This window comes from Hevea brasiliensis, chromosome 13 (genome assembly GCF_030052815.1).
Source record: "Hevea brasiliensis isolate MT/VB/25A 57/8 chromosome 13, ASM3005281v1, whole genome shotgun sequence".
NCBI lineage: Eukaryota > Viridiplantae > Streptophyta > Magnoliopsida > Malpighiales > Euphorbiaceae > Hevea > Hevea brasiliensis.
This window is the reverse complement of record NC_079505.1, coordinates 82309620-82334558: the sequence shown is the minus strand read 5'-3', so window position 1 is coordinate 82334558 and position 24939 is coordinate 82309620. Positions and strand designations below refer to the sequence as shown.

General features: G+C 33.7%; 3 protein-coding genes and 1 long non-coding RNA gene across 4 annotated transcripts; 1 reads left to right on the top strand and 3 right to left on the bottom strand.

Moving 5' to 3' along the window:
• Positions 1-1596: 1596 nt before the first annotated feature.
• LOC110657094 (peroxisomal membrane protein PEX14) lies at positions 1597-7683 on the bottom strand. Its single transcript, XM_058132511.1, has 13 exons — positions 7473-7683; positions 7316-7393; positions 6181-6422; positions 6006-6045; positions 5703-5896; positions 5312-5501; positions 5087-5176; positions 3802-3878; positions 3629-3671; positions 3474-3541; positions 2940-2984; positions 2789-2857; positions 1597-2308 (listed from the first exon to the last, which is right to left on the bottom strand). The coding sequence occupies exons 2-13, from the start codon at positions 7374-7376 to the stop codon at positions 1847-1849; spliced, it is 1581 nt and encodes a 526-aa protein (XP_057988494.1). The 5' UTR covers positions 7377-7393; positions 7473-7683; the 3' UTR covers positions 1597-1846.
• A 2374-nt stretch (positions 7684-10057) lies between these two features.
• On the top strand, positions 10058-12563 carry LOC110657093 (carbonic anhydrase 2). Its single transcript, XM_021814155.2, has 9 exons — positions 10058-10168; positions 10649-10723; positions 10818-10958; positions 11208-11238; positions 11339-11455; positions 11569-11622; positions 11746-11831; positions 11948-12053; positions 12160-12563. Exons 2-9 carry the CDS (start codon positions 10665-10667, stop codon positions 12319-12321), a joined length of 756 nt encoding a protein of 251 aa, XP_021669847.2. The 5' UTR covers positions 10058-10168; positions 10649-10664; the 3' UTR covers positions 12322-12563.
• A 2737-nt stretch (positions 12564-15300) lies between these two features.
• Positions 15301-16844, bottom strand: LOC110657092 (transcription factor WER). The gene is made up of 3 exons (XM_021814154.2): positions 16562-16844; positions 16335-16464; positions 15301-15766 (listed from the first exon to the last, which is right to left on the bottom strand). The coding sequence occupies exons 1-3, from the start codon at positions 16686-16688 to the stop codon at positions 15364-15366; spliced, it is 660 nt and encodes a 219-aa protein (XP_021669846.2). The 5' UTR covers positions 16689-16844; the 3' UTR covers positions 15301-15363.
• Positions 16845-17965: 1121 nt separating this feature from the next.
• LOC131171953 (uncharacterized) lies at positions 17966-20494 on the bottom strand. The gene is made up of 3 exons (XR_009142627.1): positions 19104-20494; positions 18675-18792; positions 17966-18576 (listed from the first exon to the last, which is right to left on the bottom strand). It is a non-coding gene; the product is annotated as an uncharacterized LOC131171953 (long non-coding RNA).
• Positions 20495-24939: the final 4445 nt, after the last annotated feature.

The following is a 24939-nucleotide window of genomic DNA, read 5'->3' as shown; positions in this document are numbered from 1 at the left end:
GCAAAGAGATGCTGTTCTTGATTAAAATTTAAAACTAATATCTATTCAACATGGCTGCTTTAATAAATTGTTGAGTCCACTGTGCATACCCATTTGTAATCCAATAATAAAATATTTCATCCTAATCCAATGATTAGCGTGACACATTTATTTTCTGAAATTAAAAACTACTGAGTTCTACTTCATGGATCAATCTTGGACAAAGAAGTCATGGTCGACTAAAAGAGGGGAAATATTAGTATAATGAAGGCAAAGTCACAGATATGCACAAACAAAATTTCCTACGAAGAAAAACATTAATATTTTTGAGTCAAAGTTGGGAAAAAAAAAAAAAAAAAGCTGCCAGGACTAGACGCCTGACCAGAGGGATCTTCAATCTTGTTGATGGCTGATCGAAATTGAACATCTAAACACCACGTGCTGTTCCATAGGCCGCTCTGGGGAACTAAACAGTGAAAGGTGGCTAGCTCCGTTGGAATATAATAAAACCAACAGGCAACACTTCTCTCGTTCAATTTTGAGCTGCTTTGAATATCTATTATAAGTTGAAACTCTCTCATCAGCATTATTGAAAATATATGCACAGAATGGGGAACTATTATTTCCATCTATTAAGTTTAGATGTGGAAAAATTGGAAATAGCTTATTCAAGCATGAAAAAATAGAAAAATTTCCATGCTGAGGGGAACTCTGATCTTCAATTGGAAAAAATTTTAACAATTTAACACAAATATTATAAAATAATAAAGCAAAAAGGCTTCGATGAATTTCCACTACTGAGAAAATGTAAGGCTACACTTGTGAAGCTTTGATTCACCAAAAGTGCTTGGTTGGCCACTATCACTTAAGCCACTGCCATCATCTAAATCTTTTATCTTATCATCTTATCCTTGAAAAAAATATATCATTCATTAAAATGAAAGCTGATTTATGCTCTGATTGGTAATGGTAGGTGCTTATTTGCCAGCACAAGAAAACAAGTTAAGCCACCCATACCTACGTGCATGTATCAGAGCTAATTTTTAAGATTTGCCTGACGAATCACATCTGGGAATGAAAAGAGGCACTACAGGAACTAGAAAATAAAATACTAATAAAAAAAACTTATGATTCACAAGCATAATTTTTTAGAAATCAGTGCTCTAGCAAGCCCGTAGACATTTATTGCCACCTGAAATCATAGAAATTAAAGCATGTGGATTTATATGAAGAATGCCTTCCTAAAACCCAGAAAACTTCAAACAGATGAGTACTATTTGTTAGGTTAAAAAACTTCAGACAGATGAGTACTAATTCTTAGGTTAAAAATCAAATTATTAAACCAAATCAATAAATCTTATTTTGTTAGAATCCATCTATACAGAAATTGGAATGTATCTTATTGACATCTCACGAAGGGTGGTGTCTCATAAAAGTTTTCAGCCAATTTTCCTAGCTAAACATGGATGAAGCATCCTCAGAACAAATGGACTGCATATGGTATAAGAGAAAGCATTCTTCCAAATCGGTATAGTACCAGGCTTCAACTTTAAACAAAGCAGCAAAAGCTAGATATTCTCTTTCAGTGCATGAAATAACCAGGAAAAACACACTATAGGCCACAAAATGCTAATTTTATATACAGAATTTGCAATGAGCTTTCCGAATTCACAACTTTATTCCTCGTGAAATAAACACCACACAGCGTTTAGCAATCAGATTGGGAACACACAAGTTGTGACACCAAACTGACTGTTTCAGGCTGATATATAATGTTCTTAGGCAGTTGTTTTCACTTTTAAGTACCTACCTGTAACTTAGGCCAAGCTGATCATCCAAACTGAATTCCACCTTCATAGCTGTGTTCTCACTCCATCTCACTTGAGTTCAGCTCTGATCCAACACCATTGAGCTCCACTGAACTCCCTGATTCAGATATTTTTGTTGTCCTTTGCAACTCATCTGTTACAACTGTTGAAAGAGACACAGACTGATCCTCTGCCAACAGTTCTTTCTGAACTGATGATTTTGGCCGTCGAATGGCTTCTGCTGCTTCAGGCATTGCAACAGGGGGAGGTTGGGGAGGAACCCAAGTACGCTGAATTGGTTGTTCATTAGTTCGTGCACCATAAGGTCCAGCCTTGAGTTCATCTTCATTTTCAATCTCTGTGATCCTGGCATTTTTCCGCTGCCACCAAGGCGTGGCACTCTCGCCATCAAAATGATAGGTCACCCCATTGTCTTGTACCTTGGAATTTAAAGGTTCTCCATTTACTTGAGGCTGGAGTACTTGGCTTGAATTGTTTAGGGAATGACCAGCCTCCCAAGGCTACATGAGAGGGAAAAAGCAATAATTAGATTTCAGGTGAAGAAACATTTCATTAAAGCAAAAAAGTATCAACAGGGATTCTGTTTTCTTAGCTATTCAACATCAAACTTGCATCAAATGGTAGGTACTTCCAAATCAAATGAAAGAATAGATAACGGAGTAATCAACAGCACTTGCATGGCCTCAAAGTCAAATGAGTTTTTTTTTTTTAAATAAATTTCATATCATGCACCACCAATAGAGATGCTGGAATATTAAAATGGAAGTGTGAATTAAAAAATGATTCTCGCCAAGAAAATGGACAAGAACTTTTCAAAGACCAAATAGGTTTACAATCCCAAAAATTATATTCCTTATAGTGCCAATGACGTCCAACAAGGACCCATTAGTCTATAACTACCGACACTAAATAACTAAAATTGAGAGAGGGGGAGTAAAAACAAAGAGAGAGAAGTAAGGCAAAACTTTCAAAAAGCACACCTTATTCCTTGGTGCTAAGCGAGTATTTGAAATTTTCTGGTTAGGGTTGGGTGGTTGATCATTGATATCCTGTACATAAATTCCAGGAAAATTAGTTAACATTTGACCTTTAAACAACCCAATCTTAGTGTAGAAACTACGTCTGCTTTACTCTGATGTTAGCAGGTCTCTCTCCTCTTTGAACCATTGCCATGATCTGCAACATCATTAAAAAAATGAATAAGCAAAGCTCTATCAAACTGTATTCAACAATAGCAAGCGTAAATTAGTTTATGATTGCTATCTATCCAGCTTCACCATTAATCATAAATGAAGAAATTTACATCAAACAAATGCATGTAGTAATAATTTGTCAAATTATGAACTCAATTTCTATCAGAACAAGTGTCATCAAGCTCAGGCAATTAAAAACAAAATAACAAGAATGACTTTATTCAATGATATTCTTAAATCTGGTATTGCTGAAATGGCTATTGCTGTCATACAAGCTAATAAAGCAAAACTTCTAAGCCCAAATTGCAACCTTTTTTCATCAGTAGTACCACAAAACACAGGAGGATTGTCAGTCTAAGTTACAACAAAAGAAATGTCTCTAGATGCTTAGGTACACCAACCTAAGCATTTATGGTCCAAATTTAAACTTTATATATATATATATATATATATATATATATATTCTCCTTACCTCCATATATGACTTTGGGTGTGGTGCAACAGAGGGTTCAGCAGAAGTAGGTGGCGATGAAGATCTCACTGTCCATAAAATTGTAATTTCAAGATGTGGAAAACCAAACAATAAAAAAGAAACAAGAACAAAAACTGGAATTACTGGAAAACAACCTGTGCGCGAATCAGACTTAGCGTTGCCATTCACATAGGTTTGCTGGAAAAAAAAAAAAAAAAATCAGCAAGAACCTGCACCTGACCGACTTAAAACTCAAAAGAGAATTTAGAGTCCAAATTCATTTTCCAGATCATGAAGCTTCATCAGTTCACACCTATGTTCTACTCACCTTAGGATAATTTGCCACTGATAGAGTATAATCTTCTTGATCAACATGAGAGGTTCCCCCAAGGTTATTAGTTTGTCCTAACAGACAGGAAAAGAAACTGTTCAACAATATATGAACAAAATCCTAGCTTCTTTTATGAGATCTTTTCCTGAAACTCCATGAAATTTCAACATAAAAATCTAGAAATTAAAAGAAAGCACTAATTTGGTTAATGCAGAACCCTTAGGAATGAAGAACATTAAAGAGGTTGAATAACTTTCCCTAAATTGATAACAATGAGGAAAATAAACTTTTGACAGTGGACAGTTTCATTTCACTGTTTGCTAAGGAACTTCAATACCAACATGCACACACACATTTTCCCCACACATACAAAGGACCTCTTCCGAAGCTGTGACTGAGGTAGCAACATTTCTTTCTATTTTATTTCCAACTGTTGTTTTTCTTACTTACATGAAGGCTGATATATAAATTCGCTAAATATCTTTATATTTTGATTTGGTTTAGGACTATAATCGATAACACATCAATACTAATATTGCCTTGCAACCACAAAGGCATATGTTTGAGTCTTGAGAGCAGCCACAGGTCCATAACTAAGTGATAGGTTTCATAACAGTAACAGACATAAATAGTCTCAATATAAGGGGCCAAGCCTGATCCTTGGTAGTTGGTAATAGGTAACAGCTAAGAGTTGCAAGATGCTGTGCTTCAGATACGATTCATGTCTTTACTTAGCAGTTCCAACAAATAACGTTGTGTTAGCATGAAGGCTCCAAAAATGAGGATCAAAGGTTGAATTATGAAGTTCTTATGGATTAATTATAATTTGCCAAACAAGAAAGTTTATGTACTATGTGGCCAAGATTTAGCAGAATACAAATTTTGCAAGTGTGCATCCTTAAACATTGATAAAACTGATATTCTTGTACTGGAGGTTTTCATATTTGGATAGGCCCAGCCTAGAAGGTCAAGCCTACTTGATTGTCCAAACCTGACCTAACTGAATAAAAATGTTTTGAAAATATATCAAATATATGTAAATTTTTATGGGGCCAGGCCTCAAAGGAAGAGTTATCAAGAGCCTGGCCCACTTCAGGAGCTGGATGGATTGGGCCAAGGGACAATTATGAGCATTGTGCCTCCCAAAGCACGAGGGATAAATTAAGTTTTCCTTTTAACTAAGCATGCTCAGATATAGGCAACAGACAGCAACTCAACAACCATGTCTATGCAGCCATGTTCGCAAATCTGCTTGTTTGATAGGAAAACAACATTTCCTTACCTTCCAATTTACGTATTGCGGTGCTCATTGATCTCATTTCCTGAACTTGCATATCCAACAAATTCATAAATTCGTTGAAGTATTTTCTCTCTGAGAAAGAAATCAAAGTTCCGCAATTATGAAGACAATAACTTATTAAAGGGTAATCCAAATCACCATAATTAATGGAGCAAAAGAAATATCAACAGTGAGTAGTGACATAATAAGCAAAAGTCCACATCCCACCTTCACTTTTTGAGTTCAACATTTCTTGGCTTGCTTTTGCAACATCAGCAGCTGCTGCCGCAGCTGCTTTTGCAGCCGCTGCTGCCTCTTCTGCCAAACTTGGTTTTGCATTAGCTTTCTTCACACGGTCATCATCTTCTTCCAATACAACTTTACGTATCCAAGACTTCAGTCTAGGGATAATAGCATTCTGAACAAGAAATATGTTATTCTTTATATCAAGCTTCAAATATAAAGTCATAAGAACCTGGCGCATACATTGAATGCATAATTGGGCAAATGAAACAGACAGATATGATCCAGCAACCTTGGAAATAGCATGTGAATCTTAGGCATTTTCACTTATTTCACTAATTAGATGGAGTGGTAGAACAGGGAAAATTGTTGATACCTTAATTAATACAGCTGTTCCAGCACCTGAAGCTGCCAGTAATCCTACAGCAAAAACAACATGATACCAGCGAAATCGGGATTGCGTTAAAGTTCCCACAGAGGAAATGGCACCAGTAGGAACAGATGCTGCAGGTTGAAGAGCTTGCGTTTGAGCTGGTGGCTGAACATTTGATGTTGATGTCACTTGCGCTTCTATTCGTATTATGGAAGAAATACAAATAATATCAGTCATGAAAAGACAACAAGAACTTATCTAGCATGAAAGACATGAATCCCGCTTTGATACCACAAAATTTATTACCTTGATTTGTACCAGTTGATTGTGTGCTTGGAGGTGGATCCTTCGATTTACAGAAAATGTTAGAACATTAGAGATAAAATGGAACAAACATGAACACATTGGGAATTCGTGAATTCTTCATAAAAAGGAAATGGCATTAAAAGGAGAGAGAGACTAAACAAAAGAACTTGCTTACTGGAACATGACGAAAAGCTTCATCAATCTCCTCCTTCGTGAGGCCCTTCCTCTCAAGGAAGGATCGTCTATACATGACAGGAGAACCCCTAACTTTTGGGTGTGAGAGAAACTTTACAGCATTCTGTACTTGCTCCTCTCGCATTGGTTCCGAGTTCACAAAGACAGATGGCGAACTTTGTTTAGGAGCCTCTTCCCTGGCCTGTTGCTGAATCTCATTTGTTGGTTGTGCCAGCTCCGAAGCTAAAAGTCCCAAAAGGCATTATTAGATGCTATTTTAGCCAAGGTAATATGACATATTCCATAAAAATAATCCCTAGATCCTAAACAAATAAAATTGACCAAATCTTTGAAGTTCTCTTTGATGTGAGATTCACCAAAATGGCATGGCAATTGCATTAAATTGGGTTGAGTTTGGATTGGTGTGCTATGAAATGAAGGGATGTGTATCTAAATGAGATTGACACAATGGATTTTCTTTACTTGGGTCGACTCATGGATGAACATTGGATTCACGAATGTGAACGCAAACTTTAAGAACGAAATTGGAATATATGCTAAAATAAGGCGACAGACAATATTTGGACAAGGAATGTTCCCTTCCTCCACCTTTACAAGTCTGGATCTCTATCCATCAATATAAAATTAAAATTCAAATCCTTGAATTTCGAAATCCCATTCAAAACACAACATTAGTAAACCAAAAATTTTCTCCTTCTACAATTGACAATGGCTTTTCTAAAGGTGTTAATGTATTTGTAAGTCAACAGCAGATGTAATTATAATTAGAATACTTCCAGCCTTTCACTTGTTGATAAGGTTCCGCATTTCAACAGGATTATTCTTCTCTTCTTTTTTTTATTTTAAAAATATAAATAATATAATAACATAGAATAAGTTCATAAAGCATCAATTGAATTGCCTTGTATAAGGAAATAAATTGAAATTGAGAGAAATATTTCTTGATATTTCACCTTCCAAACTAGATTAACATAGAATTATGGATGCGTCTTACATTGATAATGACCAATTAGCAAGTTATTTACACACCAAAATATATATAAACAGGATAAAAACAAACCTTAAAAAAACCCAGGAAAAAACGCAAAAAAAAAAAAAAAAAAAAGAAATCGCACCTGGAGTTTGGTGTTTCCCATCGGAAGGATTGGAAGGAGGAGGCGCAGATTGAGTAGCCATAGACTCACCACGGCTGACTGAAACACGAAACCGAAAATTCTGAGCGATGAAAAGTGAATATTAGATAGTGCAGATAAGAAAGGTCGCTTTGATTACCCGTAACTACGAAGATTGAAGACGGTGGGTGTGGTTGTAGCGGGTGTAGTAACTCAGTAGTAGTTTTTGCTCGTCTCGAGGAGTGTCCAAGTGAGTTGCTACGATGTATAGGAAGGCTAAAAGACGCCGAAAAGGAGCCGCTTGGCCTTTTAAGTTTTTTAACTTGGAAGCAACTCAACCCCCCCCGTACGCATTGACCTAAAAATTGATAAGTTTAACTAGAATTGATAAGTTTAATTCGATTTAAAATCAATTTTTGATCCTAAAAATTGCAAATTTATTATTATTTATTTTTTTTACATTTAAATGAAAATTTAAAGTCGTCATCAAAATTTGTTGCACCAAAAAAACAAAACAGCTGCCTCAATATCTCTGCCCTCTCAATTCTCTGGAGCTTTCTTTCCTTTCTAGGTCATGGCACCGTCGCCTTTCCATTTCATTTTCTTTCGGGCTCTAGTACAATTTTCGCGACCGTTTCATGGGCTACTTCGTGTGGGTTGGGTTTTTGTTTATTAGCCCGGATGCTACTAAATATAAAAGGTTTCTTCATTATCTTGGTTTTGCTTGTTGGTTGGACTCATAATTGAATGGACGAGGCCACATTCAATACAAAAGCCCATCTTAAAATGGTGGTACGTTCATTAAAATTTAGTACTATACAATCGAAGTTGCCCGCATATTGCTGCGAATTTCTAAATTTTTCTATCTTATTTTTTATTTATATTTTACGATAATTAGTAGGGAGATTATTATTACGTTTTTAGTGATAAAAGAAATGAGAAAAAAAAGAAAAAAATTATTTTTAAAATCATTTTTTTATGAACAATAATTTTGTGTATGGTTTAAAATAATCATTCAAAATTATTTTAATAAAAAAATAATTGGTATAAATTTAATAATTAAATAAAATAAATAAATATAAAAAAATAAAAAATAATAATTATATAAGTCAAACTTAAGTGGATGAAAAATTAAAATAAAATGAAATTAAAAAGAAAAAAAAGTAATAATTTTATCGAACTTAAAGATGTGTTATGAGCAAACTGACGCTCTCAATCAATAATTCTAATAAATAAATAAATAAATAATTGAGCAATAAACTAATAATCTGCTCCCAGAAAGATCGGCTGTGTTTTGTTGGATTACGTGTTTCGAGAGATGATTTTCAAATTTCAGCAGAACACGCAACACATGGGCGGCTTGGATCAATATATCATTGTACTACGCGGGAAATAAGCTGTGTCTCATTACATATGTTTCATGAGTCCCAATTCTTGCCATGGATCCGCTTGCAAAATTAAAAAATTTAATAAAAAAATATCCATATTAGAACATTTAAATCATATCGGATCAAACTTTTTTTTTTAATTTTAATTTTTATTAATAATTAAATTAAAAGTTAAAATTACGATCGATTATATATATTTTTTTAATTCTTAAATATATGATATAATTTTTATTATAATTAATTATGTATATTTATATATAATTAATTTTGTAATATATATAATATATTTATAATAATAAATTTTATATAGTTTTATATCGTCTCTTGTTTTTCTAAATTCTTTTAAGAATGTTTAGTCACAAATGTATCAAATTACTTAAATTAAAATTCTTTTATTATGATTTATCCATATTTAAAAATTTTAATTATTATATAATAATAAGATATCAAATATTATAAAATATTAATTATAATTAGATTATATACATTACACTCTAATATTACTAACTTCTTTTTTCTAAAGGCATAAATGAGTTGACTTGTTTATATTTTACTTAAAATTAGATTAATAAAAACACAATTCATTTAATGAGTTAACTTCAAGTATGATTTTTAGACTCGTTTAATAAATAATAAGCTAAGTATGAATTTACATACTAATGCTTGACTTGTTTAATAAATAATAAATATTATTCAAATTTTATTATAAAATAATGAAAAATATATTATCAAGAAATATTATATATATCTAAAATTTTTTTAAAGTATTTGTCTAAAAAAAAAGCTATAATTTAGTTTTAATTTAGAAAAATATAATTTAATTTTAAAAACTTAAAATAGCTGATTTTAATTTAAAATTATATATAGTTCTAACCATAAAAACATAGTTTTCATGTAAAAAAAAAAAAAAAGAACGCAAAATTGAAAGCATAATCATGCTTTCACGTGAATCGATCAAAAGTGAAGAAATTGACAAATATATATAGAAAAAAAGCAACCGATGAGATTGAAATGGGGTTGAATATTGCAGATAATTCTCAGAATGTGACCTATTTTTCAAAATATATAATTGTATTTTGAAATGTAGCAATTGAATAGTGAACTGTTAATAATGCATAATTGAAAGGTGAATAAACAGGTACAAGCGGGACGTGGTCCATCAAGCCAAGTAACTAGTTAATGAATGCAAATATATATTTAATTAAACGTTTGAGTGAACATTTTCAATGTGTAGACTGTTGATACGTTGAAGTTGGTAAATAAGAACATCTTCATGTTTGTTTTACTAGTTGACATGACATCGACTTCATTTTAGCTATTTTTCTCGTGAAAAATGCTTCCAAAGGGAATGTTTATCATCAATGCAATACAAAGCTTATAAAAGGAATTTTAATTTGTGGTAGATTTGCACTAATTTTCCCAATCCAGATAAGTTAGATAATTAAGCTCTGTTTCTCATTTCTTTGAGGTTGTGGAGCTCAAATATCTGTTTTCACTATTTATATTTTCTTTTAACCTTATGCTTCTTTTAGTATTTAGAAATGAGCACATCAATTGCATTACAGTAAAAAAAAAAAAAAAATTTAGCGACAGATTGATCAGTTTGTCGCTAAATCTTTGTCAATTCGTTGCTAATAATATAAGTTAGTAGTCGCTTTCATCAATAGAATTTAATCTGTAGCTGAAAATTTTGTCCCTAAGATATTAGTGACAGATTTTGTCTCTAATTAACGTTATTAGCAACGGAGTAGTCACTGAAAATCTTTTTTTTTTTTAATCACTATTCATGTCAACAGTGATTTTGTGTTTCATTTTAGTATATATAATAATTTGTATTTATTCTTACTTTATAAATGCTAATATTACTTGAAAAATATGTATAAATTAAAATAATGTAAGAGAATTTTTTAATGATAAAAATCCATGCATATATGCGTTTACCGTGCAGGAAAGAAGGAACAAATATGTCCAGACATTCAGCAGAGCAGGTGATAATTGATGGACTGAAGAAGCTTCTCAATCGGTAATAAAGCTGTTTATAAAAAGAAATCATATCATTGCATGATTAAGAGTTTCTCAATTTGAATGGAATGTAATTAACTATCTTGATTTTGCAGTGAGGAGGATGAACAAGACAGTGAGGTTGAGGCAAAAATTGCGAAGCTAATTTCTGTGTTGCAAGGGCCCCCAGAGCACCCTCTCGATCCAGTTGAAAGGATTAAAAATGGCTTCTGTTACTTCATGAAACATAAATATGAGTATGATACAATATGTCACTATTCAATAAGCTGATTAATTACTATGTACAGTTGTTTACCTAGATCTCATTTCCAAATAATTTTGCACGGCTTACTTAATTTTAATGTACATGATATTCATTGATTATGATGAGCTCCACATGAAATTTATTAAAGCAACCTTGAGAAGAGGATCTCTTTATTAATTACACGACCTTCTGAAGATTTAGTTTAATTTGTGAAAAATTTCTTTGTTCTTTATTGTTGCAGTCCTGCAGTTATAGAAGGTCAGCAGCCCAAGGTAAGGGATAAAATTGTTGAATAAAATATGAAAAAATTTTAATTATGATTAAGATGTATTTATTAATTAATTGATGCTAGGAAATCTCTGGTGTATGCAGTTCCTGGTTTTTGCTTGCTCGGACTCTCGAGTTAGCCCTTCGCATGTCCTGGACTTCCAACCTGGTGAAGCCTTCATGTTCCGCAACATTGCTAATCTGGTTCCTGCATTTAACCAGGTCTTTATGATTTTTTTTTTGTGTGTTTTTTTTCATCCAATCCTTAACCCATAGATGTTGTTTTAATTTTTCACGTTTTATGTAACTTAAACTTTTGGTTTGTTTTCTCACAGTTGAGGTACTCAGGCGTTGGAGCAGCCATTGAATATGCTGTGAAACATTTGAAAGTAAGCTTATATATCCGCCTTCAAATCATAATTTTTTCATTAATCAACAGAATTTGGTGATTAACCCAATAATTTATTATACTTTCCAATTCTTTTCTCTTCTGATTTAAGTGAATTTTATAGGTAGAAAACATCCTGATCATTGGACATAGCCGTTGTGGTGGGATAGAGGCACTTATGAACCTTCCAAAGGATGGTTCTACTTCCAAGTAATTAAGGCCTTTATGCATATATATATATATAATCTAATTAGCTACAGAAAATTTACTAATAAAAGATAATTAATAAATCTAATTTCTAAATTCATTATTTATATGCTGGCCAGTGACTTCATAGATGACTGGGTCAAAATTGGTTTACCTGCCAAGGCCAAGGTCCTGGCAGAGCATCCACATCTCTCACCTGAAGAGCAATGCCAAATTTGTGAAAAGGTAAGCCTCCATATCCCTTTTCTTTCTCTTCCTCAAATCAAATGCATTGAAATGAAAGTAAGGCGTGGGCATGTAAAATTTTGGATGGGAAAAAATTGATGTGCAGGAAGCAGTGAATCTATCACTGGTAAACATTCAGAGCTACCCATATGTTAGGGCAGCAATGGCAAAGGGAAAACTAGCACTGAGGGGTGGCTACTATAACTTTGTTGATGGATCCTTTGAGCTTTGGGAGATCAAGCATCAAATTATACACCAGCTACCATAATTAGAGGCTGAAGTCTCTCTCCCACTTCGTTTTGGTTGCTATTTTGCTCTAAACATGCATGTGTTTTTGTTTGCTTTGGGGGTCTGCAATAATAATATTAATTAATAAAGCAAGAATGCTCTTCTTTTATATTTGCTCTTGTATAGTTATTTTCACAGCATTATAAATAATCCTCTGTTATTGGACATTTTATTTCTTCTTGAATAAGATGACTACCATCAAGTGGCCATATTGTGCCAACATTTTACAGTGCATCCTAATTGTATAGCATCAATGTCAAATCTATAGCATTATTGGATTAGCGGTGCTGTCCCTATTAACGGCTCCAGCATTCATATAGGAAGAATCAATTAATTCTAAACTTATTAATAATCTATGATCAACTTCCTTTAATTTGTAACTACTCCAAGAAAAAGTCCAAAGTTTTAAACGCGAGGGCTATATTTTAATTGAAATTATTTTAAAAATGAACAATGAAATTCAAATTTTACAGATTATAAAATTTCTATGCATGCTTATATAATTAAAAGGGTGTATATTTTTTACTATATGGTGTAGAATGTAGATGTAACTCAATAATGCATATGAATATGATGGAGAGATCGGAAAAAAAAAAAAAAAGATCGAGAGAATCTTAACAAGACAGAAGCCAAAACCTTTTCTGTCTGAACATACCCACAACAAAACCTCTTTTCCAAGTTGTCTTTCAATGAGTTTGTTCTCTAAAGGTGATGTAGGGGGTTTTTTACCAAAGGGGTAAAATTAAAAAAAAATAATAATAAAAAAATATGTGTTTAAATTTAATTACAAAAAAGAGATGAATTATATTGAGAGAAACGTTGGATTTAGATGCTATTATAAATAGTATCTAAATTTTAAAAATTAAAAGAAAAGTTGGACCCTACTTATAGTAGCGTCCAACTTTTATTTTAATTTTTAAATATTTTATTTTATATTTTAAATAAAATATAAATATTATTTTAATAAATAATATTATATATTATAATATTTTTATTATAAAAAAATATTTTTTAATTTAAAATCAAATTGAATATAAATTAAAATATAAATTTTATTAAAATAAAATAATTAAAAAATAAAAAAAAGTGAACGCTATTTATATCAATGTTCAGTTTTAATTTTAATAAATAATATTATAATAATTAATATTATATATTATAATATTTTTATTAAAAAAATTATTTTTTAATTTAAAATTAAATTAAATAAAAATAAATAAAAATTAAAATATAAAAATTTATTAAAATAAAAAAATTAAAAAAAGTTGAACACTAAGCATTCAATTTTAATTTTAATTTTTTAATTATTTTATTTTATATTTTAAATAAAATATAAATATTATTTCAATAAAAATATTATAATAATTAATATTATAAATTATAATATTTTTATTATAAAAAATTATTTTAAATTAAATTAAATTTTAATTAACTAAAAAATAAAAGTTGTAAGCTACTTAGCGTACATCTTTAATTTTAATTATTTTATTTTATATTTTAAATAAAATATAAATATTATTTTAATAAATAATATTATAATATTTTTATTATTTAATTAAAATTTAATTTAATTTTAAATTTAAAAATATTTTTTTATAATAAAAATATTATAATATATGATATTAATTATTATAATATTTTTATTTAAATAATATTTATATTTTATTTAAAATATAAAATAAAATAATTAAAAAATTAAAATTAAACTGGACGCGTCCAGCTTTTATTTTATATTTTAAATTCTTTTATTTAATTAAAATTTAATTTAATTTAATTTTAAATTAAGAATAATTTTTTATAATAAAAATATTATAATTTATAATATTAATTATTATAATATTTTTATTAAAATAATATTTATATTTTATTTAAAATATAAAATAAAATAATTAAAAATTAAAACCAAAACTTAACGCTCCTATGGGTAGTATCTACTTTTTTTTTTAATTTTTTAATTATTTTATTTTAATAAATTTTTATATTTTAATTTTATTTAATTTGATTTTAAATTAAAAAATAATTTTTTTATAATAAAAATATTATAATATTATTTATTAAAATAATATTTATATTTTATTTAAAATATAAAATAAAATAATTAAAAATTAAAATAAGAGCTGAATTAACGTCTAGCTTTTTTTATAATTTTTAAAACTTAAATACTATTTATAACCGCATTCAAATACTTAAAATATTATAATAATTAGCATTTTATCTTTATTTTTTTATCTCAATATAATTTAATTTTTTTTAATAATTAAATTTAAATATATCCTTTTTTGATATATTTTTTTTTATTTCACCCTTTTAATAAAAAACACATTATATCGCATTCACAGTGGTCCCTGCAGGTTGAAGACTTACACTCAGTAAAGCTGTTTAAAGGACTTGGGAGACCCACGTCGGGTTAGAGAAGGTAATTTTTCTGTTCGGAAGTGTAGGGTCGAGTGTCTTTGAGTTCATATTAAATTGGATCTGAGCCATAAAATTCTAAAAAAAAAAAAAATTACAGGAATGAATATCGTTCATGATTTTCTGCAGATTCACGTATCACATGTCCTCGAAACCATAAAAAAAAATTTCCTGACTTTTTCAACGAAGTTAATTTCCCATGGAATGAGTTTGTCTTGTCGGAAAATTCCATGTGAATCCACGTGCTAGTTTCAGCCACAAGTCTGAATTATATCGTCCTTCGCCTTTCTTTGTCTCTTGATATTCACCATCTCATCATTGGCATGCTACAGATTCTAATAATTTTTTTAAAATTTTATTGATAAAAATATATCTAAATTCATTTAAAAATAAAATTTCTTAAATTGTAAATATATCCTCACGATAAATTTTTAATAATTATTTTTTTCTATGTTAATTTAATTTTAATTAAGATTTAAGTTCAAATAATGCAAATCTCTACCAAGTGAAAACTGTGACCATTCCCATTGCCTTTGCATTGCAAATCTTGAAAAAAGAAAATTATTTATTAATAAGGTGTTTATGAGATATTACAAAATGAAAAAGGGAATCAAAAGTCATACCAAACAAAATCAACAGACTCATCTAGGAATTCCATCAAATTAGGGGTAAAAAGGTTTGGGTCATCATTATTCAAGAACAAAAAAGAGTTGTCATCCCAATCACCCATTGTCATTCCTTGCCTGCTAGCGAGCTCCAACTCACTCTTAGACCCACCTTCCACGGCATTCAGGCCTGTAACCTCGGCAGTAGAAGCAGGGTTCGTTGCATACTTAGAACTTGACGACGCATTGGAATAATAGTTCCTTAATTCCCTGGAGGAGCCTGGAGAAGGAGCACAGGCTTTGCATTTTCCCTTCTTGACCCCAAGCCTTTTGCTCAAATGAGTGTTCCAATAATTCTTCACTTGATTATCTGTCCTTCCGGGGACCCGACCAGCAATTAAGGACCACCTTTATAATATACAACAAAGTAACAAAGCTTGGTACTTCCAGTAACAAAAGAAAAAGGATTTTTGTCATGAGGCAAAGGGGTACTGTAACTATATATCTTTCCAACAAAAAATAAAGGAATATATGCACTGTCTATGGATCTTTAGCCACACACGCTAGCACCAATAATGTCAACCATAATTCAGGACTCAATGATAGTCCATCATTAGTGTTAATTGAGCTAACCAGCAGCAGTGGCAGGTTCAATGCAACAATTAATTTTACTTTCAATCTAGTTAGAATCGGCTATATAAATTTTTTTTTTCAATTCCTATAAAAAAAAAGAAGTTACTAATATACAATTCTATAAGAAAAACAAGTATTTTGATAAAATAATTCACAAGTACAATTATATAATAAGAAACGATTCATCTTCATTCTCTGAAGAAGAAAATTCTTGATGACGGCTTCTTCAACAACTTCGGCAATGGTATAATAAATAAATAAACATGTTTTCCAAGCGATTAAAATGTAATAATTAATAGTGAGGAGTTTGCATGCAGATACAAGAGAAGAAGAGAAAAGAAACCTATTGCCAAGTAGCTTATGGAGTCGAATGATAAGGTCATCTTCTTCCTCGGAGAAATTGTCACGCTTAACGCTAGGACTAAGATAATTCATCCACCTTAATCTGCAGCTTTTGCCGCATCTCTTCAGCCCTAAACCACATGAAGAAACACACATTACTCGGAGGAAGAGAAGATTGTATATAGAAGTTTTTAACTGAAACGAAAACTAGCCAATTAATTAGTAAACCTGTCACTTTCGCTACACGATTCCACTTCCCTTTGCCATGAACCTTTATGTAATCCATTAAAATTCTGTCCTCCTCCACTGTCCACAACCCTTTTTTATATTCAATAGTACTGTTCCCTCTTTCCATTAATTGATTTTTGTGTGAAAAGTATCTGTACCTATGAGCAGAGAGAGAGGGAGAGGAAAAGTTGTGGAGTGTGGAGCTGAGGAGGTTGCTGTGGCAGGGGAGTACATTTATAGCAGTGAAATGGGAATAGTTGAGACCTGAGAGAGAGAGAGAGAGAGAGAGAGAGAGTTTTTGACTCGGAAGTAAATTATGCTTTTTGGAAACATTATGCTCCTATTGTAATTTTATATTTCCTACTTTACTTTAGAAATCTACGTAGTTTTTGTTATCATTCAAATAACGAAAATAGTAAGAGGTGGCAAACTACCAACTTATGGACAATAGCATTAGATACAATACTGTGAATGAGTTTTCTCTGCTAAGTGAAAAGTTCTGCACAAGAGTCCAGTTCCAATTAAAGTCAATAAAAGCACACTTGTAGAAAACCATATAAAAAGCAATGAGAAGAAGAGATCCTCTCTCTTTGTAAATTGACTTGTGGACAAGTGTGTCTGTATCTGTAGTTTTGTCTGAATTAACTGAAAGGAAATTCTTAACTGCAGAATTGTGTTAGTTCTGGTCCCATGCACTGCACATCTAGGATTAATTTCAAAGCCTAAAACAACCAAAATCATTTAATGCTGTTGTAGCTGGGTAGAGCAGAAACAATAACATCTGGACTTGGATGCTTCTTCATATGGGTTGTACTTGTACTTCCATTAACGCGTTTAGAATCTTATTTTTTTTAATGGTTTAATAATTTAGTGGTAGAGTGAATGTTTAATATAAAATGAAATATATAATTTAATATCTAATGTCTTTTCTTTCTTTCTTTTTTTCTTTAATTAAAAAAAGTTATACCTTTGTAACATTGCTTGTGGAAGCAAAAGCAAGATAAGGTTTTGCTTTTGAGCGGCAATTGATGCTTCTTGTATTCATTTTCTAATTATATAGATTAATTCTTGTTTTGCTGAATTTTGAATAATGCAGCAAATCCTAACAAATTTTCTCAAGAAATACCTATATTTTTAACATTGACATATCCCTTGAAAATCCCATTGATTTATAGCCTATTATATTTCCAGATGAATACGTGGTTGGTAATAAAAAAAAAAAAAATTGTTTGATATTGGTATTTATACCTTTATGGCATTACTTAAATGCTCATACCACACGTCTCCTTCCATAAAACATCCAAGTAATTTCACTTTTATCACATATATATCTGCACCAAAAAGAGAGAATCATCTACCTCTAGCATTGCTGTAAAATTAATTTGCCAAAGATTAGGTTGAAAATGATCAAAAGTGCTGCCTGCTTATGCATATATACCAAGCACATATGTATACAGACCACAGAGCAGTGTCATACCCACTGACCTTCTGCTCAGAAAATTAATGGACCCATAAATTGTACGCTTGCATTATTTAGCTAGGGTTCTTAAATAAAACAAATTAACGACTAGTCTAGACAGTGTAAAAATTCCTTGAATCGATGACAATTCCATCCCCAGCATTAATGACATTCTGTTGCATAATTCTCATAATTAGTTTATATGCCTGCCACCAGAAGCATAAGGACAGCTCCAATTTAATTCTTGGTTCATAACCTGTATCATTGATGAAGAGTTGCTAAAGTAAATTTGCCAGATATAGCTTCGAAAAGGCATTCTTGTCCTCAACAGTTCATTTACTTCTACCCTCAAAATTACAAACTGGTCACTGTCTGTCCCAGAAGGAAAGGGAGGGAAGCCTAATGAATTATCCAAAATACCCTCTAACTGATGACTTACAAGACGGTTTTACAACAATGAGAAATGAACCAGTAGCTGTTAAATCTTGGTGTATTTGAACTTCTGCATGAAATGAAGATGGAAGATCCATACAATGTCGGCAATTCTCTAATCATGCTAACAAAAGGATTAAAAGAATTTAAAAGCATAAGGTGGTCATTAAAAATGAATGAAAGAGAGATTAAAAGTTGATGAGGGCTAAATTAAAAATGTACTTTGTATTTTCTGAAGCAGTTTATCTGCCATAATTTTCTGCTGCACCCCACTCAAAATCTGTGAGTTCATGAGTGCGTTTGCAACAATGATGACTGTCGACAAGGAGGTGGCATTCACCTAGATTAATAACAAATTCAAAAAAAAGGCAAAATTAAAAATGGCAGCAACATAGAAAAATATGCTAGAACATTTTGAAATTGGCCACTCTTTAACATAAAAGTTGATGAGTTTTGAGGAAATAATGAAAACTTGAACCAACAATGGCTGCACATAGAATGTCATTAGGTTGATGCCATATTTAACATGTCCTAAAATGACACATCATGCCAAAAGAGAGAAATGATAACTAGACTAAAGTATAAGGCGAGAGTGGGGGCAAGCAAAGAGAGATTGATATAAAAAGTACAGTATTGAACATAGAAACATACCAAAAGGCGGCCATTTAAGCCAACTGCTATCTCAAAGAAGAGTTTATTGCCAAGAGCCTCGAGAACCAGTTATGTAGGTGAGCTCAACAGCCTAAAAATAAATGAGGTCCGTCACCACAACAAAAAGAGAGATGATGGTAGCCTCATAATTTTGTTGTATAGTAACCGTTCTACGACAGTGTTTTGTCCTCTTAAAAGTTAAGCTGGAAGCAGATGCCTCACATTCTTGATAGACCAGTTGAGTATTCAAACGTGTAGCCATCATTGAGGACACCAAATTCTACAGCTTCCCACCGGCTATAAATCACAAAAAAAAAAATTTAGAGTAGAGACTCATTAATGGTTTGTAATAGTTAAATAGAACAAACAACACATTTATATGAAATACAAATAATGCATGTAAAGTAACCAGCCATCAGTGCAAGAAAATTCCAGATTCATCCCCTTTACAACCCCAACATAAATCAACGTGCCTACCTGTACTAAGAAGCATTAACAAAAGAAACATTAGAAAAATGCAGTACAAATAACAAAAGATGAAGAATGCAGACTTCATGAATTCAGGTTAAAGTGCTTAGACACTATGTTTTTGTGAATTATGAATGCATCAGAAAGAAATAATCGGGGTAAAGCATTATGCCGAAAGACTTGGTGTTTACTACTCTTGCACAATATGTGATCTCTGGGAGTGAATCCTTTGATTCCGCAAGAGACATACTTCATTGCAGTGCATGTTTCCGGAAGATCACGTTTCATTATTCACCAATGAGTTTTCTAAAAAATTAAGTTCCACTATGACAAGCTGATACAAGCCGAGCAATAGATAAGTTTTGGGGAGACCTTACAATTAATGTGGCAAAATAATTTAAAGAAACAAACAGTAGGCTGGGCCAAAAGAGAGGACTGGTCGACCAAAGGATGGGTAAACCCCAAACAGAGCAACCAGATTGAAGGGGGCGACTGCAAGATGGATAGAACACAATCTGGTCGCCCACCTAAATTGCAGGAGACCTCCAGATTGGTAAAATGCAATCCAACAGCCGATCTTAGTTGCAGGAGACCTTCCAGGAGTGGGTAAGAAGTAATTTTCTTCCTCTCATCCAAATATGCAAGCAAAATTAAGAAAGAAACAATTACTTTATGATTATCTTATTTACAAATTATGCAATAAATTATTCCCATGATTTGTGATTGGAGGAATTATAGGAACAATAGTTGTAATTCCTTAATTACTGTATTCCCAAAAAAGGTTCAATTAGTAGACTTATTTATGCATGGATTTGAATAAGGGAGGAAAAATTTCAGTCTATTCATTTCTTTGAAACAGGATGCAAGCTCCCTCATTGAGCTTGTAGGTTGCATTGCAAGCTACCTTATGAGCTTGTATCGAGTATCAAATGTAACACCCCAAAATTTTAAATTTTATTATTTTATGAGTATTATTGATATTTTAATTTTATTTAAATTTTAAGAAATTATTTGAGATTTTTTGGATTTTAAAAATCGGGTTCGATTTTTCGAAAATATAAACTTTGATGCCCTTTTGCAGGTTGAGTAGATCCTAGGTATAGGGAAGACTCTGCCGGATTTTTGGCACGACTTAAGAAGTATTTGATCTTTTCATGATTTGTATTGAGTCAATTGTGTTAAATAATTGTAATGTAATTGTCAGGTGAGCCGGGACAGCCTTCTTCCTCCGCCCAGCCGCCACAGTGACCGCTGTCAAGTCTGTGAGTAAAATATTAATTTTAATTGTAATTTCGATATTATTATATGTTTAAGCATGCCCATGTATCACTTATATGTATGTATCTATGTAGTTAAACTCTAGGCACGTTTTATGTTGCATTCATAACTGTTAAAGTGCCATGGATGTTGTTGTGGTAATTTGGAGCAGTGTGTGTGCGTTGGCGTGCGTGTGATGTGGTGTGTACTATGGATAGGACGGGCAATCACGGCTTGAGATCTTCGCTGGGACCCGATCCTTCGGGGGTAGTCATGGCTTGAATTCTTCGCTAGGACCCCGATTTGGTTTATTAAGCGAAAGTCCGGCTTGAGTTCTTCGCTGGCACCAGGTTGGATTTAAGAGAGCTGTATGAGGGATTAGCTCCCATATATTATGATTGATATTACTGGGTGTGTGAGTGCTCCAAATTACCTTTTTGCTGTTATGATATGAATTTATTGCTGATGTTGCATTTCACTCTACAGGATGCATTAGTTTCAGATAGTTATAGAGATTATGGTTAAAATTGATATTTTACTCTCTGAGTCGAACGCTCACTCCTGTTCAATATTTTTTCAGGCTACAGGAGGATTTTATTGTGGTTAACCTGCTTTTCTCCTTCGCAGATTGTTTATCAATATTTGTATAATTTTATTTACTCTTAGAATTTCCGCATGTGTTAGAAGTATTTATTTGACTTTGGTCTGTAATATTATTACCATGTTGGACCTGTAAACGTATAATGATATACATGTTTGATGGACTGGATGAGGGAGCTGAGCTCCCATTTATTTTTATGTCGATATGAGTATGTGAAGGGTGAGCTGAGCTCCCCAATCGAGTAATTATTGTGTTTACAGGTCAAATGAGTCAAAACTCCCCGTTGAAAGGTCCACTTTATGGCCGGACTTCGTCCGGTTGATTTCTTGATATTGGGCCCAAATGGTCCTTAGAGTTGGGTTAATGAATAGTTAGGCTTACTACGGGCCTCGGGGGCTTTAGGTGGCCGCCTGTGTCCTAGTCTTGGTCCGCCCATAGGTTGGGTCGTGACAGATGTGGTATCAAAGCTTAGGCTCCAGATTCATAGGGAAAAATTGTCTAAGTGTTGGGAAGAGTCTACTAGGAGTCACATGCGGAAAATAGGGTCCACATTCGTCTTGCATTGTCATCTTTGCTTCTAGTTTCTGCTTCATATATTGTGTGTAAATATGAGTCTCTAAAACTGTGTAGCCTGTTGTTTTGAATTTTGTGGACTAATGCTGCTGAATTTCAGAAAAATGTGTAGAAGCAGGAGAGCTGCCACTGCACCAGAACCAGATGTGCCTGACGAGGTGTCAACACAGGATGAGGCACCTGCCCCGAGAAGGCGGGGTAGGAGGCCTATAGCTGCTCAAGTAGAAGAGCAGCTGCCGACAGTTCAGGATCAGTCTTTCATGGCACAGGGTCCCATGGACGCCATGGCAGCTACTCTAGCTGGGTTGCAGAGAACCATCGACATGATGGCGCAGTATATGGTCCACCCTCCACAGCAACAGCAGTCCACCGCACCAAGAGGGGAACCTTACAAACAGATAATTAATTTCAAGAAGTTGTTGCCTGGTACTTATGATATGTCAGATGATGCATATCGGTTTTTGGATTCTATGACGGTAGGAGCAGTGCGATTGGTGATAGAAGACTAATAGAGTGTATGCAGCATATCATGGGGCCTATGCCTAGACAATGGATGAATGACTACATATTACCTCGGATAGAGGGTTTGTCGTGGACTCAGTTTGTGGAACTATTCATCAATCGGTTTGTGCCAGAAAGCTTCAGGGATCAAAAGCAGTGGGCCTTTGAGGCCTTAAGACAGAATGGCAGGTCTGTAGATGAGTATGCTACAAAATTTCTGGAATTGAGTAGATATGCCCCTACAGCAGTATCTACAGAAACTATGAAGGTGAAGAGATTCCTAAAGGGGCTGGACAGGAGGTATGCAAACCTAGCCATAATGTCTGATCAGTCTTTTGATATGGTAGTTGATCGAGCCAGACAGATAGAGAGTAGCTATGCTGTGGATGACAGCGGAAGGGCAAAGAAAAACAGAGCAGAGGGTTCTTCAGGTGTTCCCCATATGGGTGCTCCAGATAGTGGTGGCCAGAGTAATTTCAGAGGAAGAAGTAGGAACAAGAAGAGTGGTTTTAGACACAAATCCCGAGGGTTCAGAGCAGGGTACGGATCCAGCAGTGGTCACGATTCGAAGTGCAGCGATTAGGTGCAGTTCAGGATCCTCCTTGACACCTTGTGCACAGTGTGGAAGAGGACATTCAGAACCTTGTATGATGGGTTCAAGAATATGCTTCAGGTGTGGCCAACCAGGTCACTTTGCTAGGGAATGCCCCATGTTCAGCGAGCCATAGATGGGGTCACAGGGTTCTGTTGCAAATGTTCCTCGTCAGTTGTATCCGGGTGCTTCTAGCATGGCAGGCAGTCAGTTCAGTGGCCAACAGGGCCGAGGACAAGGGGGACGTGGATTTGGAGGCAAATCAGGAGGTAAAAGTCAGTATCAGGGTTCTACCACTCAGGGTAGGGGTCAAGCTTGGGTTTTCACCCTGACCCATCAGGATGCTCAGTCTTCAAATGCAGTTGTGGCAGGTATTCTTCTGGTCTGTTCCTATGAGGCTCGTATTTTAATAGATCCGGATGCTACACACTCATTTGTCTCCCCTGTGTTTGCCATGAAGTTGAGTAGAAACCCTACAACTTTAGAATGCCCTTTGTCGGTAGCTACCCCACTTAGTGACAACATAGATGTAGATATGGTTTTTCCGGGTAGCCCAGTAGTGGTGGATGTAAAGATCCTCCCAGCAGACTTGGTTCCTCTACCAGTGATAGATTTTGATGTAATTTTGGGGATGGACTGGTTGACAACTCATTATACCACTTTAGACTGCAGGAACAAAAAGGTGCATTTCCACATACCTGGTGTGGAAGAGTTTAGCTTTGATGGTGACAGGAGCGTGACTCCATATAATTTGGTGTCAGCAATTAGTGCTAGAAAAATATTGAGGCGTGAATGTCAAGGATATTTGGCATTGGTGAGAGATACATCTGTAGAAGGTGTTAACATGAAAAATGTTCCTGTTGTCAGAGAATTCATGGATGTCTTCCCTAAGGAGCTTCTAGGGTTACCACCAGGAAGGGAAATAGAGTTTTGCATTGATGTTGTGCCGGGTACAAATCCCATATCAATGCCGCCTTACAGGATGGCACCAGCAGAATTGAAAGAGTTAAAAAGCAACTACAGGAGCTTATGGACAAGGGTTTCATACGTCCGAGCACTTCACCCTGGGGTGCTCCTGTGCTATTTGTAAGAAAGAAAGATGGGTCATTGAGGTTGTGTATTGACTATAGACAGTTGAACAAGATAACTGTGAAGAACAAGTATCCACTTCCTCGGATCGATGACCTGTTTGATCAGCTCCAAGGAGCTAGATTCTTTTCCAAGATAGACCTACGATCAGGCTACCATCAGTTGAGAATCAGGAATGAGGTCGTGTCCAAAACGGCATTCAGGACAAGATATGGTCATTATGAGTTCTTGGTGATGTCTTTTGGACTCACTAATGCACCAGCAGCCTTCATGGACTTGATGAACAAGGTGTTCAAGCCATTTTTGGACCGTTTTGTCATCGTATTCATAGATGACATTTTGGTATACTCTCGGACCGAGGAAGAACACGTGTGGCACTTGAGAATGGTGTTGCAGACTTTGAGGGAGCACCAGCTATATGCCAAATTTTCAAAATGTGAATTTTGGCTAGAAAACATCTCATTCTTGGGACACGTGGTTTCTAGTGACGGCATTCAAGTGGATCCCAAGAAAATTGAAGCTGTAACTGATTGGCTTAGGCCTACAACAGTCACTGAGGTGCGAAGTTTTCTGGGTCTAGCTGGCTACTATAGGCGTTTTGTGCAAGATTTTTCCAGGATAGCGGCTCCCCTAACTAAGTTAACTCGGAAGAATGTTCCATTCATTTGGACAGATGACTGTGAGAAGAGCTTCCAGAAGCTTAAGGAGTGTCTAACCACCGCCCCTGTGTTGACACTACCTATGAGTGGTGAAGG

Excerpts from the sequence above, each read along its gene's own strand:
- LOC110657094 (XM_058132511.1), bottom strand. The coding sequence starts at position 7,376 with ATGGCTACTCAATCTGCGCCTCCTCCTTCCAATCCTTCCGATGGGAAA. Across the intron at positions 5,897-6,005 it reads ATCAACTGGTACAAATCAAG|AAGCGCAAGTGACATCAACA; the intron begins GTAATAAATTTT and ends TAATACGAATAG. Across the intron at positions 2,858-2,939 it reads AGAGACCTGCTAACATCAGA|GATATCAATGATCAACCACC; the intron begins GTAAAGCAGACG and ends ATTTATGTACAG.
- LOC110657093 (XM_021814155.2), top strand. The coding sequence starts at position 10,665 with ATGTCCAGACATTCAGCAGAGCAGGTGATAATTGATGGACTGAAGAAG. Across the intron at positions 10,959-11,207 it reads TTCATGAAACATAAATATGA|TCCTGCAGTTATAGAAGGTC; the intron begins GTATGATACAAT and ends TTATTGTTGCAG. Across the intron at positions 11,832-11,947 it reads AAGGATGGTTCTACTTCCAA|TGACTTCATAGATGACTGGG; the intron begins GTAATTAAGGCC and ends TATGCTGGCCAG.
- LOC110657092 (XM_021814154.2), bottom strand. The coding sequence starts at position 16,688 with ATGGAAAGAGGGAACAGTACTATTGAATATAAAAAAGGGTTGTGGACA. Across the intron at positions 16,465-16,561 it reads TCGTGTAGCGAAAGTGACAG|GGCTGAAGAGATGCGGCAAA; the intron begins GTTTACTAATTA and ends CATGTGGTTTAG. Across the intron at positions 15,767-16,334 it reads CATAAGCTACTTGGCAATAG|GTGGTCCTTAATTGCTGGTC; the intron begins GTTTCTTTTCTC and ends TATATTATAAAG.